At 38.8% G+C, this 16,823-nt stretch overlaps 2 protein-coding genes across 3 annotated transcripts in view; both read right to left on the bottom strand.

Moving 5' to 3' along the window:
* The window catches only part of LOC103458919 (fibroblast growth factor receptor-like 1), a 43,824-nt gene extending 39,271 nt beyond the window's left edge, over window positions 1–4,553 (bottom strand). The window contains exons 1-2 of the mRNA XM_008400053.3: window positions 4,210–4,553; window positions 3,395–3,484 (exon numbers count right to left, since the gene is read on the bottom strand). Coding sequence (XP_008398275.2) covers window positions 3,395–3,479 — 85 coding nt within the window. The 5' untranslated portion in view covers window positions 3,480–3,484; window positions 4,210–4,553. The remainder of the gene's footprint in view (window positions 1–3,394; window positions 3,485–4,209) is intronic.
* Window positions 4,554–5,779: 1,226 nt separating this feature from the next.
* zfyve28 (zinc finger, FYVE domain containing 28) overlaps window positions 5,780–16,823 on the bottom strand; it is a 31,749-nt gene continuing 20,705 nt past the window's right edge. The window contains exons 5-15 of one of the 2 annotated variants that reach the window (XM_008400054.3): window positions 16,343–16,432; window positions 16,175–16,264; window positions 15,995–16,096; window positions 15,009–15,622; window positions 13,290–14,112; window positions 12,378–12,473; window positions 11,501–11,664; window positions 11,303–11,419; window positions 10,524–10,625; window positions 10,313–10,416; window positions 5,780–9,274 (exon numbers count right to left, since the gene is read on the bottom strand). In XM_008400054.3, coding sequence (XP_008398276.2) covers window positions 9,143–9,274; window positions 10,313–10,416; window positions 10,524–10,625; window positions 11,303–11,419; window positions 11,501–11,664; window positions 12,378–12,473; window positions 13,290–14,112; window positions 15,009–15,622; window positions 15,995–16,096; window positions 16,175–16,264; window positions 16,343–16,432 — 2,434 coding nt within the window. In that variant the 3' untranslated portion in view covers window positions 5,780–9,142. The remainder of the gene's footprint in view (window positions 9,275–10,312; window positions 10,417–10,523; window positions 10,626–11,302; window positions 11,420–11,500; window positions 11,665–12,377; window positions 12,474–13,289; window positions 14,113–15,008; window positions 15,623–15,994; window positions 16,097–16,174; window positions 16,265–16,342; window positions 16,433–16,823) is intronic. The other variant, XM_008400055.3, reaches the window with a different exon arrangement.

Genomic DNA, 16,823 nt, shown 5'->3' with positions numbered 1-16,823 from the left:
ATCAGCAGAAAAACAACATTTCTGGAGGTTTCTATGGTCTCACATGCAGGGTGTTCTTTATACACTGCAAAAACACAAAATCTTACCAAGTAATTTTGGTCTACTTTTTAATGAAAATGTATTGGCACACTTGAAATAAGACAAAACTAACTTATAAGTAATTTACAGGAGGAATACGTGAGATTTTTTAAATCCATAATTCTTTAATATTGATGAAAAACTACTAGTTCCACTGGTAGATTATTTTATTTATGACATTGGAAAAATGTTTTGTTAAAAGTGAAATAATTTGTCAGTGGACATAGCGCTTTTTCATAAATTAAGGAATTATTTACTTACAACAACCTACTTACAAGTTACTTATAAAGTTATTTTTTTTCTAATCTCACGTCTAAAAAGATATTTGTACTAAAACTAGACCAAAAATACTTGGTAAGAGTTGGAGTTTTTGCAGTGCGGATGCTTTTTATACAACGCAAAAACTGTTGTTTTTTTGCTCCTGAGATCCAGGAGCTCATTTTGAGTCAATATTCCATGGTTATGGTTCCAGTATGTTATAAATGAAATGATCTGCCAGTGTAACTTGTACTTTTTTCATTAATATTAAGGGATTATTTACTTAAAACAAGCTCCTACATCTTGCTGAAAAGTTACTTCTAAGTTAGTTTTTCCTTACTTCAAGTGTACTAAGATATCTGCACTAGAAACTAGACTAAAATAGTTGGTAAGATTTTGTGTTTTTGCAGTGTAAATTCAGTCAGGTCTGTCAGAGATGTTCTCATACACTGTTAAGATTTTTATGGTGACGGTTTTACAGCTTCCCTTGCCTCTCCTTCACTATAAAGTTTGCAGTCCAGCTGTTGCTTTGGGACTGCAACACAGAACTCTGTGTATCATTTGGCTCTTCTGGAGGAACTGTCACATATTTACGGTTTATAACTTATCATGTGCTAACCACATCTCCGCCTCGTGTGCATCTGTTTCAGCATCTGCAGCCGCTTCCAGAAAACAGCAGGCTGCCCTACTAAACTGCTCCATCCGCCGTGTCACCGGCTTTTCCGACATATGTTCATCTGTAAACATGGAAAATTGCCGGTGTAATCTGATTTGGAGTTGTTTACTTTTGATTCAGTTGTGCCGTGCAAGCCCGGCTGCCAGGCTGTGAATAAGGCATTGTCTGCAGACAATCTCCAATCTCTGCTGCAAGTCCACCACATGCAGGTACTGCACCTACCAGGCATCTCTTCAGTTAATGCCGACACACTGAGGCTGTAGGGAGCATGCGCCAGGTAGTGATCGAAGTTATCAATTAATGAGTTAATCTAAAGCTTATTGATTTTATCGATTGACTAGCGATTAATTGATGAGTGGCCATTTCTTAAAATCCTGACTTTTCTCTTGTATCAATACGGCCGACCATTTTTTCATAGCTCAAATGCTGAATTTAAAAACTGTAAATACACAAAATCTTACCAAGCAATTTGTCTAGTTTCTTGTACATTTAAAATAAAAAACTAACTTATAAGTAACTTTTCACCAAGATATGCGAGCTTGTTTTAAGTTAATAATTCACTATTGATGAATGTGTACTAGTTCCACTGGCAGACTGCTTGACTTATAATTGACTTACAGTGAGATAAATGTCTTGTTAAGTGAAATAATCTGCCAACTAATACTTTTTCATCAATATTAAGGAATTATTGACCTAAAACAAGATCTTATATCTTCCTGAAGTTACTTGTAAGTTTGTTTTCTCTTATTTCAAATGTATAAAAAATTAGAAAAATTAGACCAGAAATACTGAGTAATATTTTGTTTTTGCAGTAAAAACAAACATATTTTTACATTTCGTGTCAGCTGTATTAAATACTGACTGAATAAACAGTTAAACTGTAGCTTTCTCACATTATTAAGCTTATAGTAAGTTTTATAGTAAAATAAAAGATGAAAAGAATAAAATATGTTGAACACAAAAAGATTAACAGACAGATGTTCATACAGATGTAGTCTGTTGTTGCTCTTTAAGGAATGTTAAAACTTCGCTCCATTAAAGGCATTAACTCACAACAGCCCTACCGTGCTTACTGGCGCCATGTTTCCCCCACCATCATGTTATAAATTACCCTCCTCTCCGCATCAATTTCATAGCACATCAGTAATTTTTGAATGAGAAGCTGAAGTCGCTATTAAGGTGACAACTCAAGGAGCTCACTGAATAGTTACATTTAAAAACAGAACCGAATAAAGTGCCTTTTCAACAAACACTGAACTCTGTTCTCTACGCTATAGCGCAGCTTACGTGCAGTGACTAGTGCGCGTGCGCATTTAGAAGTCCACATTTAGAGGTGCTGTCAGTTCAGCGTACGCGTAAAGATACGACAAAAATAAGTCAATAAATCGTTTTAAATGATAACTAGACGAATCTACATACTTTGTTGTGCAGGTTCTAGCTGCATCTGCCGTGAAATACATAACACGCCAGTATAAAACTCGCCTCCCTGCTCCTTGATGATGGTCTGACTAGCTAGCCGCTAACTCCGGATCTCTTACAGTTACAAAGTGTATGACGAACTAACTTCTACGTCATGATGTTTTGTGCTACAAATATGACGAACTGGCAGAACCATAGACATTAATAGAACCATAGACATGAATACGTATTAATGTCTATGGGCAGAACAACGGTCGCCATCTTTGTTCTTTATCAAACGGCTCCGATTCAGAGTTACCAGAGGTGCCCCCTGCTGGACGGCGGCCAAATTACAAAACCAAGAGAAAGTAAGCCGATATTTAATTAATAAATTAGAACTCATTATAATAAAATAAATCATTTGTGGATTAAATGTAGTAGATTAAACGTTTCCTTCCGTAGTGCCAGGAATTTGGTTTTCCTGTCATCAGGAGGGCATTTTCAGCCTTGACTCATGCCAGAGAGGTTAGTTGCTCACAAAGCAACAGTTTGACAGTGGCACCATGAAACAGTTGGACCGGAGAGTTAAAGTCTGCTCTGTGTTTCAGAGTAAAGCCGCCTGATGTGAAGCAGCATGTCTGCAGCCTTCGCAGGGCTGTACTCTGTTCTTTCACCCGGGAAGCTGATGGATGGTGTTTGTTTAGTTACGCTGCAGTTAAGCTCAGGTCAGGGCCAAGCCAGGGCCCCCTCTCCCTCCCTCCGTCCATGTTGACTTTGGGCTCTGCTTAGAATTTTTATTTTTTGTTTATTTATGTCTTTTAAACTCTTGAACTTTTTCCGTCCCTGGCTGCTCAGGGGGGAGAAAGCACAAGCGAAACTTTCTTCACACTGACAGGAAACCAGTCAGTGAAGCTGCTTAATGACGAGGACGTTAGCAACTTGCTTTTAAAAACATTCAGAACATTTGTGAGTCAGCCCCCTTACCTCTCACACAGTCGGTCAGCAACATGGCCTCAAAGATGAGCAGCACAATCTTCATGACATCCATACTGTCCAAACACAGATTCATAGTCCCTAAAGCAGGAAAAAACACACGAGCAGCTCTGAGATTGATAATCTTGGTGAAAGATATGATTAAAAAAGCACTATTAGCTCTTATGCAATGATTACACTGCAAAAACACAAGCTCTTACCAAGTATTTTTGTCTAGACTTAAGTGAAAATACCTTTGTACATGTAAAATAAGACAAAACTAGCATATAAGTACATTTTCAGCATGATATGAATTTATTTTAAGTCAATCATTTCCTAATGTTGATTTAAAAAGTATAGCTCTCCTGGCAGATTATCACACTTATAACCAGGCATTTTTTACATGTTATAAGTGAAATAGTCTTGCAATGGAACTAGTACTTTTTCATAAATATTAGAGAATAATTGAACTCCTATGTATTGCTGAAAAGTTATTTGTAAGTTAGTTTTGTTGTAAGTCAAGGGTAACTATATTTGCACTAAATAAGGTCAGAAATACTTGGTAAGATTTTGCGTTTAAGCAGTATATTCCATTTATTAAAAATAATGACAATTCTACCAGCATGTATAAACATGTTCATGCCACTAATATACACTCTTTGATTGTTTGTGTCTTCAACTGACATCATGATTACAAAAACAGCACAAATGAACCAGAATTTCATTTTAAAATAACAAATATAAAGTGTTGCATGAATATTTCAGATGTATCCTGCAACATTATGGGGGTTTTCATGTATTTACGTTTTTCTGGCAATATTACATACCTCGTTAGTTAGTGTAGGAGGTCAGCCTTGCAGCAGTCCCCTGACAGAAACTCTTTCAGCTGAACTTCGCGTTGAGTCCATGAATAAAGCTGACAGCGGTCCGCTGTCCCCTAACAGCGCAGCATGGCTGCCTGCGGCGGGTTAATAACGGACTGTCAGGCGGAAGGTTGGAAAACGGCGACAAAACACAGTAAACACAGCCCGAAAAAGCGTGATAGCTGAGAGGAAAACCAGCGCTAGTTCGGTCCGTTGTACAGTCCACACTTCTCCTGGACAGACTGACTGTTGTGGAGTTCAGGGAGCGAAGACTTGTTGACTCTCCCACAGTTTCAGCTGCGGGCCAATCACAGCCCGCAGTCTGGCCAATCACAGTCCGTAAAACCGTCCAACCGTACGTCAACGTCGCCGCCATATTGGGAGTGGCAGTTTTGTTGCAATGCATAAAGCTTTATTTAATTAAAATTTAAAAGTTTTACATCTATTAATTAACTAAGATGGGTAGTAACTATCTACATTTACTTGAGTAGATCTTCGGGGAAACAATACCTTAAAGAGTAATTTTTTAGTTTTTACAATTCTTCACTTTTACTTGAGTAATTTTATTATTACTTTTACTTGAGTAATATTTCTGGATACGCTACCCACTTTGAGTAGTCATTGAATGAACAACCAAAAATTCACCACACAATACATACCTGCAGTTTTTGTTAAAGTTTCATAAGCTTTATATTGAAAGAACCTGATTTGAAAAAAATATTAGTAGTTTTTGCCTAATTTTATTGTTTTATAACTATTTATATGAATTATTTTCATTTTGGTCTTTAAAATACCAAAATTTTAAATATTAAATGACAGAAATTTTGATCAGTTGCTAAATGTTATCAACTGATCAGTTATTAAATGTTTCTTTTAAAGTCATTTTTGGGATCATTGTGTTTACTTAGTTTACAATTTTTCATGTAAATATAATTCATAAAAAATGCTGAGCATAAACAGTAGTATTTTTATTATTAATAGTTTCCTATCTGTCTTGTGCTGATTTCTAATGAGAACTTGCCTCTAACAATATGGCGGACGCGCTGACGTATCGTGTCTACGGAACAACAAAACCAACGAGACATTTCTGTCCCGTCTCGCTGTTCATCTTTCAGTGCTCTTTATATTAAAACCTTTAGCCTTAAGGGCGGGTTACACAGAACAGATTTACATTACATTATGAATCACAGAGAGTAGAAAATATTTACATCTCTGATACGCTAACCCCCGCCTCAAAATACTAGAATGCGCTGCCCCCTGCTGGCAGATTATCAGATTGACCGCAGTTCGGCAATTACACCGTAACAACCGACCGTTAATTTTCCATCGCCATTAATTTAATTTGGAGATGTCAAGTCTTTAAAATACTAAAAAAAAAAAAAAAAAAAAAAAAAAATAGATGCAAAGTCTCTCAGATTTATTCCAAATCAGTCTTATTTTTTTCTAAATGTTTTCTAAAATCCTAATATCAGTTTATAATTTATACATACGTCTCACCTTCAGGGGGATCAAATGAGGAATCAAGACAACACAATCAAACAGAAAAGTTATTTATTTCAATATACATCCCATTTAAAACTATATAACATTATTTATCTGTTGAATATTTTACACAGCTCTTATGGAAATGAATTAAGAGTTTTACAAAATAAGGGAAAGGTCTGAAATAATAATAAAAATAACAGAATATTCCACTCTTCATCACTACCGCATGATTCCTTTTCTTTACATCATAGTAATTACAGTTCCGTGTTATCTGCATTCTTTATAAAAGAATAAATTAGTGTTTCAGAGTTAAGTTTGTGTGTTTTTAGATGCAATGAGGGTCGCAGGGTGATTCTGAACATTTAAAGCCTGAGAAGTTGCTTCACGTCAGAGCAGAACGGACTAATTAAAAACTTCTCCTTAGTGTTAACTGGAGGCTCAAATTAGCATATTTTCTCAGAAAAGCATCAGATTTTTATTGTTACCAAAACAGAAATGTGTCCAAAACAACAGCAGTGTTTAAAATGTCCATACAGGCAAATCCATGAGGATTACTGCCCTATTATGAATCAAAAATGAAAAATGTATACATTTTTTACAGAAATTGAGGAATATTTAATGTAGTATATAATCCAGGGGTGTTCAAAGTGCGGCTCAGGGGCCATTTCTGGCCTTGGGCTACTTTTTTGTGGGCCCCCAAATGCTGTTCAAAAAATATACAAATTTATTCTTTTAACTTTTTATTTTTAATCAAGTTTTAATTAATTTGCAATGGAAGATGTTGAGTACAACACAAAGAATTAATATTTTTACGACCAAATTCTTTCTAATATGTAGAACCACTTTTACTTTTACTGAAAAGTTGACTTTGACGCACCCAAATCAGCATTTATTTATTTTATTAAAGAAAGAAAGTGACCCAAATATTGCTTTTATAAAGATTAATTTCTTTAATCAAGCCCAAAAAAATCTGAAAACTGGACGGCGCTCAGATTTCAATCAGTGAATAATTTAATTTTCTTTTTGACATTTTTCTTCCTAAAGTGAACTTTTATTAAAACTATTTCAACCGACTACAACCTGCTGCTAACATTCAGAATAATCAGCTCTCTGTGTTACTACTGTTGTGTCTGTTGGTTTATTTTACTTTGCTACATTTCACAGTAAATTTTTAGTATAATTTATACCAGAATTAGTTTTTATTTTGCTGCTATTCTGAACACAAATGTTTCTGAAAGAAAAATGTCTGCAACCAAAATATCAGAGGTCTGTTTCATCGTGTGCAGAAGCATCGCAGTCAACAATATTGCACCAATAAAGCGATGAGGAAGTGAAGAAAGACGGGCAGCCCTGTATTCCTGCAAGGCTGCACCTGAGAGTTTGAGCTCCAAAAGGTCAAAGGTTGACCGCAGTGAAGGGATGCACTGCAAAAACACAAAATCCTACCGAGGATTTTTGGTCGAGTTCCTACTGCAAATATCCGACTGCATATCAGGACCAACGTTCGACAATAAATAAAAATGAAAAAGGAGGAGGAGTAAATTTCCAAGACAAATACTGAAATTTTGACATTAATCTCTGAAATTACTGACTTTTTTAAGTCAATTTTAACTTTTCAAACTGAAACTTATGAGGTTTTTTTGTAGAAAATTTCTGAGCTTAATCTGAGAATTTGATTTTAATTTATATAGAATTTTCAACTTTTCAACTAAGAAATATGCACTTTTTTTCTAAGATTACTGAAATTAATCTCGGAATTTCTGAGTTTTTTCATTTTTTAATTTTCAACAAAGAAATTTGCAAGTTCTTTTTTCTAAAATAAATTCTGAAACTAATCTCAAAATTTCTGCTTTTTTCTCGGAAATGTACTCCTCAGTTTTTCTGTCAGTCTTCTACGGCCCTAATCGTAAATATCTTAGTACATGTAAATCAATAATTCCTTACTAGTGATGAAAAAGTTCTAGTACTACTGGCAGATTACTTAATTCATAACAAGACATTTTCCCATGTTTTAAGTGAAGCAATCCGCCACTGGATCCATTATTTTTCATTAACATTAGGGAATTATTGACTTAAAACAAGCTCTTATAGAAACTAGTCCAAAATACTTGGTAAGACTTTATGTTTTTTCTCAGTGCAGCAAACTCAAAACTAAGTTTCGATCCAGACCTCGTCTCCCAAACACAGTTAGACATTCATCACGTTAGAAAAGACCAAACTCCTCACAAAGCTCATATCAAAAGATACCTGTGTTTCAGTTTCAGTTTGTTTGGTGGCCCCGTTGCTTACAGACAGATTCATTATTTACACGGTGGTTTGACTTACATTCGTCTGATCCGACCCGAAAGGCTGGGCAACAAATCGATTTGATCGATTAATCGGATTTTTGGCTTCTGAAGATTTATTTTTTTGGGAAATCTGGATGTTTTTTTTTACCAATGCGTTCCTGGGGTTTCTATAGTTCAGACGCGAGCCAGGGCAGCCATCTTGTTTGATAAGCTTCTATTTATTTGGATTTTGAATTCAGTTCAACTCTACGATGAAATATTAGGGCCAGGCTAGTTTCATTTAAAATGAAGGTCATAATATTACCAGAATAAAGTACAACAATAAAGTTGAAGTATTACCAGAATAAAGATGTAATTTTAGAAGGATCAAGTTGTAATTTAATGAAAACTCTGGCATGAAAAGAAACAATTAAGTGAAGTTATACTTTAGTATCAGTTATAGATATGAAAATAAATTTTTTTTAACATGTCAGCATTAAATTATTGTCAGTAGCAGGACTTTGAAATTAATGTTTCTATTTAGAACAACAAACTGATCCTGATAAATAGAAGTCTTTTCTCATTAAAATGTATTTTTCTGTAATTTTAAGATGTTCTTTTGGTAAAATTGTATCATTATTCTGCTAACATTATATTATTCTCATAATTTAAAAACATTTTGTAGCCTGGCTCTGATACTTCGTCGTACAGCTCGCAGAAGAGATGATTGAAATAAAAACATTTATTTATTATTTAGGGAAAGAAAAATTGAGATCTGAGATAAAAATTTTAAGCCGTATCGCCCACCTCTACTGATCCGAGTTCTGTTGGAGCGCCGGTACCGGGACAGATGTGGGAAGCTCACAGAAGCAAACAGGAAGCTTCATTATTCACACCTGGAGAAGGGAAAATGTTCTGATTCTGTGGAGCCGACTGCAGAGCGTCTGGACCTCCAGTTCTGCTGATGCCTCGGCGTTCCTACAATCAGACCCGAGGTTCTCGCCTGGACTCTCCGCTCCCTGCGGCTGAGGTCAGCGACTACAATCATGACCTTTAAGGTTTCTCTGGAGCACTGTGGAGTGAATCTGTCCGTTGCATATTATGCTCTTGGAGCAGACGGTGTGCTTTTTGGTTCTGACCTGGGATCAGATGGCGGGCTTGTCGCTGTAGAAAGGCGTGACATGAAACATGTAGCAGTGGGTGCAGACCCGGACGGGCTTCACCTGGCCGTACCGCGGCAGCGGAGCCGAGTGGGACGAGCAACGGGAGCAGAAGATCTGAGGAGAGAGAGAGTGAAATGTTAAGCCAGTGTTTTTCACAGTGGTGGCCACAGGAGGGCGCTAGAAAGCTGGAAGGAAGGTGAGGAAAAAATTAAATAAATAAAACAATTTATCTAACACATATTTTAATAATTTTTTATTACCAGAAAGTTAATCTATATCTGAATCATTACATAAAAGAAAAAAAAACATCCATCTGTTTTTTGGCAATGAGTTAATCTGATTTTAGTATCAGGAAAATGAGCCGTTCCAGAAACCTCCAAAGTTCGTTACCTAGCAACCCCAACCAAGCCCAGCTCCGTTACCTAGCAACCCAAGCTGAGCTCCAGAATATCTGGTCTGCAGGTTTCATCATTAAATAATACTTTACAGTAAAATAATTCATACAAATAATTACAGGATAATAAAATTAGACAAGAAATTTTTTTTTCCAAATCGGGTTCTTTCAACGTAAAGCTTATGAAACTTTTTTCCAATGGCTGCTGGAAAAGAGAAGTGTTTTGTTGTCGACTTGTCATCCAGAAAACACCTGCTGCATTCTTGCTGGTTGTGCAGGAGGCTCCACTTCCGATTTTCAAAGATGTACGGTTGTGTAATAGCTCATTTGTTTGCAGCCATTTTCATGTGTCAGTTGGGGGCGTCGCCTGTAGCAGCTTACTTCTATTTAAAGTGACTGACGTCCTAAAACACCTCATTCTGAAAATAAGTCAAGACTATAATCTCATTATGCAAGAATAATTTTGTGCAAAATAATAATAAATATGTTTGTACAGGCCATAGATCTAGCCCAACCTTCTCAAAAAAGCATTATAGGTCACATTTTAAAAATATAAGTGAAAATAACTTTTTTGTGCAAAACCCTCCCAAATAAATCAGAATGCATGAGGCATTTATGCTAAACAAATGTAATAATTATTGAATAGTGAATAAAAGTGAGAAAAAAAAAACATTTATTGTAAAAAACAAATATTTTGGGGGCCCTGCTTGGGAACATTAAGCTACACGTTAGCTAGGGAGCTAACAGGAAGTCCTAACCTTTCCACAGCTCCTACAGTGATGCTTCCTGCGAATGACGGTGAAGGGAGCCTTGCAGGCGATGCAGGAGTTGCAGGCGTCGTCAGGGACCCAGTCTGGAGGATCTGCAGGGGAAAGGAAGAGAAAACGTGCAGCTGAAACGCCACCAGCTGACAGGAAAACGAAGAGGATCGCGCCAACGGCGACGCTTATAGTTTGTGGATCTGCTGACCTTCGAACTGTCCCTCCCGGGCTTTGGCTGCCAGTTCTGATGAAGAAATAGTTTCCTGACAGAGAGCACAATCCTCCAGCACCGCACTGCGCAGAACGGGGCCTAATGGGCATCACAGGGGACACATTTTAAACGGCTGCACTTACCAAGTATTTTTGGTCCAGTTTGAGTGCAAATATCTTAGTAGAGAATAACTTACAATTATCTTTTCAGCAAGATATAGGAGCTTGTTTTAAGTTGACAATTCCTTAATAAAAAAAAGCTCTAGTTACATTGGCAGATTATTTCACTTATAAAGAGACGAAGCTCTTTTATATTGCTGAAAATGTACTCGTAAGTTAGTTTTGTCTTTTTATGTGTACGAAGATATTTGTCATAGAAACCAGACCGATGTACTTCTTCAGGAAAAAGGATAAAAATAACCAAAACAATCTCTAAAAGTTTTCTGGCATTTAGCGAATATAAATAATTTTGGTAAATCTAACCAACCTATAGCAAGAAATGTTTGGACTGATTTAACTTCAGACAGCGAGAAAAAAATATCTCTTTTTATTAGGTGTATGAAAATATCTGGTTTCAATTGCAAATAATATTTTCCAAATTTGAGTTTGGATTTTTGAGAACTTTATTACAAAACTGTGCAGTTTGAATATCAAGCACTTTCAAGGACTTTATACAGAAATCAAGCACTTTTCCAAAGTTTCCTTTTCCCCATCTTTAATATACTAACACATTTCCCTCCACAGCTCTGAATGTAAAATATTAAATCCATTCCTCACCCTTCTTTTGCTTATCGTTGTCTCCTTGCTCGCACTTCGTCGCCATTACTTCGAAGAGAGTCTTCAGGATGCTTCGCAGGTCGCTGGCGTAGTTGGTCTGCAGCTGATCGGCGACGCCTGCATCACACAGAAACATCGATGCATCATGTACGACCCGGAGGCGCGTGCCGCTGCCGCTCAGAGAGGGAGGAACTTCACCTGATATGCAAACGAAGAGACGGTGGATGAGGTCACTGCTGCTGTGGAACCGGGAGCGGATCTTGCTCCTCGCTGCCACCCTGGTGTTCTGCAGGGCCAGCCTGATCTCCTGCTGGTCCAGGTCCTCCGAAGTCCCTGAGCTCGGAGTCAGGCTGCTGACGGGGCTGAACAAGAAATGCAAAATTAACTTTTTAATCTGAAGAATGATCTGATCCTGTATAAACTTTGCTTACTGCGTCCGAAACTCCAAAGACACCAAACTTTGACATTTATTGCTTCAATTGGCGACTGAAACTGATTTAGGGCTGAAAAGATTAATCAAAGAATCATGATTAATCAAGATTAATCAATTATTGAAATGATCTTCAACTAATTTAGTAATTGGTTAATCATTAACTGAAGTATTCACAGTTTAAAAAAATGGAATTTGCTAATAGAAAAACATATTCAGAGCAGTAATTAAAACAAATAAATGCAAAAAATATATACAACTACATTTAAAATAAAAAATATTTGTCTGTAAATATGTTCCCACAACTCCTCTCAGTTCAAATTCTGTAAATAAATTTTAAAAATCTTATAATAAGTAACTTGTTATTAATTTATGAATCAGTTAAAGCAACAATTATTCAATCAATCTACAAATAATTGCACTAACTGCACTAAAGGAATGCTGTGTTGTTGCATTTTAGGCTTATTTTCTTATTTAAAATGGAATTTAATTGTTCATGTGCATATAAAGGTTGAAATAAAAAATCTGCAGATTGTGGTGATTTATTATCCAACTAATTGTCAGAACAATCGCTAACTAAAATAATCGATAGGAGCATTAAATCTGAGTAGACACATTTATTTAGCGGGGACAGGAAGTCGTTACCTTGGAGTGTAAGCACTGCTCGACAGACTACATGTGGTGACCGACACACTGTCGCAGTCACTACCTGACACTGAGCTGAGGGGCGACTTCTGAAAACTAAAAACAACCAAAAGAACAAACAGAAATAAAGAAGGATACAACTGATAATTGGTCAGATAAACAGAGGAGTGTTATAAATCAAAATAAAAGTGAAATAATGAGACAACAAAAAAGGATGGAAAGAAAAATGTGGCGCCTTATTTATGCACTGCAAAAACACAAAGTCTTACCAAGTATTTTTGGTCTATAGGTTCTAGTGCAAATATCTTAGTTTACTAGAAAAAATTTACCTACAAGTAACTTTTCAGCAAGACAAAGAAGCTTGTTTTAAAGCAATAATTCCTTAATATTAATTTTTAAAAATGTTCTACTTCCATTACCAGATTATTTGACAAGTAGGGCTGCACAAAAAGGTAATAACAACTAACTCACTGTTTGGTTACCTATCAACTCACTCATGCTGTGGTTACCTAGCAACAACCTGTTGAGTATCATACGCAGCAGCAGTTTCAGGTTTCCCACACTGTGCCTCATAACTGCTTAAAAACAGCTTGGAGTGAAAACTGTGGATGAAACTGGAAAGGTCACATCACCAGTTTAGCCGTATTTCTGATATTTGAAGCAAAAAAACTCTAGACTGATGTGAAACCCTTATGTGAAGTTTTTCAGCCACATCGTCCAGGCCTACTGATATCACTCTGGACCTGGGAGCCCAAGGAACACATCGGTGAAGTAAAAAAAAATACAGATTTTCAAAAAAATTACATTTAAAAAAAAAAAAGTTTGATTAATTGCTGAAGCTAAACAAAAAATACTTGGTAAAATGTTGTGTTTTTGTAGTGAGAGAGGTTGAATTTTCCTACTAAAACAAACCTGGAGCATCTCCTGATGTCCTCCTTGGGCTCCTTATTGTCTATCCTGTCGTTTTCCAGGTCGTTCTCTCGCTGCCGGGCTTCGCCGGCTTGCTGCCTCCTGTCGTGGCTCAGTTGGCGACTGAACGTTGTCGCTCCCTGGCCTCCTCTGGAGCCCCGTCCTGGAGACACCAGGCACTTGTCACAGAGCAGCGAATCTGAGGCCTCCGCCGGCGGATCCACAGGGCGGCGGGCGGACGGGGGAGTCTGCTGGGCGAGCTCGCCCTTAGCGAACCGCTGGTGGGCGCGTGGCGGCAGCTGGCAGGCGGCAGACTGGATGACGGCGCTGGACGCCGGCGTCTTGCAGTGTTTGTCCAGACCCAGAGCCAGGCCCAGCTCCAAGCCGGCGGTATCTGAGGCGACGCCTCTGTCGTCGTGAGCGTCCTCGCAGCTTCCGCAGCACACGCAGGAGTTCAGCAGACAGTGAGTGGCCACTAGGGGGCTGCAGGGCTCGATCTCAGATGCAGCGGGCCGGGGCAGCAGCAGCTTGTCCACGGCCAGCTCCGTCAGGCTGGGCGAGCGCGGGTTGAAGATGACTGTGGCCGACAGCTTCATCCCGCCCATGCGGTGGGCGATGACCTCCGCCGTTTCTGACGCAGTGCCCTCTAACCCTCTGTCCCAGCCGTTGCTGTAAGGCAGCGGCTCATTGCCGGGGGCGTGGGAGCAGAGGGGGCGCTTTGCCGCGGGACAGGGCTGCTCCGACGTTGTCGCAGAGCTCCATCCGTTGATACCAGAACCAGGTCCGGGTTTCTGCTGCATGGGAGGCGTCGATCCTTTAGGCAGTGCTGGACAATAAATCAATAATCAATGTTAACACATAATACCTCTGATAGAATATTCACTGAACTCTGATCTTGAACTGCAAAGCATTCTGGGAGATGTAGGCAGAGGAAAGACTTAACTTACTAAACCTCTTTGGTTAGCAAAGTTAGTGGAATCAACTCACTAACGGCGCAGATTTGCAGCCTGTGAGTAAATCGCGATACGTTTTCACCCGTATCGTCCTGCGCAATGACAACTCCAACATAAAAGTAACAAAGTTATTATACAAGGTTTTGTATAATTAATTTACTAATTAATTTAGAAATTAACTGATTTTGAAGAAAATAACTTCTTTTTTAGATTAATGAAAAATGTTTACTTTTTTCACATAATTTCAAGATGTCCTTCTGGTAAAATTGCGCCTTTTTGCTGTTATTATTATGATAATATTCTCATAATTAAACAAAACTTCTCATAGCTTCAGCCTCAAATTTACCTGCACAATTTACAGAAAGGACAAAAAAATATTTTATGTTCTCTGTAATTTCTCTTTTTCAAAAATACAGCAAGAAAGAAAAAAAAAAAAAAATCAGAGATTTTATTTTATTTTTGGACAATGGCTGGACAATACATCTATGGCTGGATATATTGTCCAGCCACAGAATAAAGTAGTAATTTTATGAGAACTCTGATACAAAAAATAAATAAATTTTCAAAGCTTTTTTCTCATTTAAGTTAATTTTGTTTTGTAATTTCAAGATGTTCTGGTAAAATTGCATCTTATTTCTGCTAATATTATGACAGTATTTTGTAATTAACACTAAATTCTAAAACTCAGTCCTATAACTCACAGAGGTACTGAAAATATTTTCTAGAGAAAAACATTTGATTGGAATTGGTTCTGGTAGGTTTTATTTACCTTTAGGAGACACAATACAGCTGCCGTCTCCTGCCGCGTCGACGTCCTCCATGAAGAAAACCCGATCCTCCTCCTCCACGTAGACGCCGGTTCTGATCCGGTTCGCCACCATCCTGCGTGGCGACGCCTGCGTGCTGGAGGCCCCGCTTGAGCCAGCGGGCTCTGCCCTGCTGGGCCGGCGGGCCGGGGACTGGCCCTGGCTGGGCGGGGACAGCAGCGTGGACATTTCGTCCCCCACCCTGTACACCATCATGTTGAGCTGCTCCAGCTCCTCCTCGTCGTACTGCATGGAGCAGGCCAGCTCCGCCTCCTCCGCCTCCTCGCACAGCAGGCCCTGCTCCGGCTCCTCCTCGCCACTCTGGGTTTCCACCTCCTCCCAGCCGTTCTCCACATCCGCCAACTCCTCGTCCTGATCAGGGGAGACGAACACGGGGAGCGGGTCTTCTTCCCCGCCGCCCTCCCCGTTGGAGGCGTCGTTGGCGAGGCTGTGGGAAGACGGGTTCTCCTGGACCGGAACCGGGATGCCGTTTGAGGCCAGCTCCCCGTCCTGGGAGATGCACAGGTTCTTCTCCAGAGTCAGCAGCTCCTCCTCAGTCAGAGTCTGCAGGAGATCTCTGCAGGAGGAACCACAACAAACTTAGGCTGCGTTCACACTGGAGCCTGAAGTGACCCAAATACCATTATTCTGTTTTAAAGCACCTGAATCTGATGTCTTCATGACAGTCTGAACAAAACAGATCGGATTTTTTTCGAATGTGACCCAGGCCATTTGGATGCTTATTACTGATCTTTAAAAATCCTGACCTGCTGATTCTGATGTTGGCAGACACCAATTATTTTATTTGAAATGTTGCTAAATAAAGCAAGAAAGTCGCTGAGTTGGGAAAAGTGGGGTGACTATTGTTAACTACAAACATGCAACATGAGCTGGTGGGCAAATGGCAGATTATTTCACTTATGACAGATGGATCTCTTTATGGATTTACCTGATTTTCTTTAATAAAGTGCGAAAAGGCCTGAAGAGCTCCGACATGTCCTCAGATTTCCGGTCGAGGTTAAGAGGTCCCTCAGGATAAACGACCAGCCCACTGAAAGCATGAGCAGCGTCCTGTGAGACGAAGGTGGGACGGAGCGGAAAACATCGACGGGAAAACGGGAACGCTTACCAAACAATGGCCAGTCTGGGAATGGTAAACATCAGAGCAGGTTCGTAGTCATCGATCATGTCCTGGGTGAGGTAGCCCAAGCGGAGCGCCCTGAAGGGGACGGAGACGCCGTCAGATTCTGACTGACTCCAGAGATTATCGGAGGATGTTTTTCTACTGCAAACTCACCGTTCAACAGTTTCACAGAAGAGGACAATCACCTCCTGCTGCACGTCGTATTCTTTGGGACTTTTCACAGGCACCATGGCTGACACGTAGCTGAAACAGAAGAAGCGTTAGGCTAAAAATGTTCAAAACTTGGCAAAAATGTTTCTTTAGTTCTGATGGAAACAATTAAAAGGGTAAAGGCTGATACACACAGACGCTGTGTTTGCACAAAAGATTTGTCAATATTAAACTAATGTAAAAAAATAAATAAATAAAATTTTGCAATTATAGTGTTTCCATTAAAAAATAAACACAATTAAAAATCAAACATGAATAAGTTTGTTCACGCAAACTTATTCATGTTTGCATGAATCAATGATTAAAAATCAGGCAGATCCATCATATTCCTACCACTTCCTGTTGTCTTCTTCATCGTTTTTGCCAGTAAAAATAACCTGTTATTGATCACAACTCGTGTGATGCAAAAAAAAAAGTGTATCCA

Source organism: Poecilia reticulata, chromosome 22, assembly GCF_904066995.2.
Source record: "Poecilia reticulata chromosome 22, P_reticulata-male-v2, whole genome shotgun sequence".
Taxonomy (NCBI): Eukaryota; Metazoa; Chordata; class Actinopteri; order Cyprinodontiformes; family Poeciliidae; genus Poecilia; species Poecilia reticulata.
The sequence above is the reverse complement of the archived record's forward strand: the minus strand, read 5'-3'. Positions and strand labels throughout refer to the sequence as shown.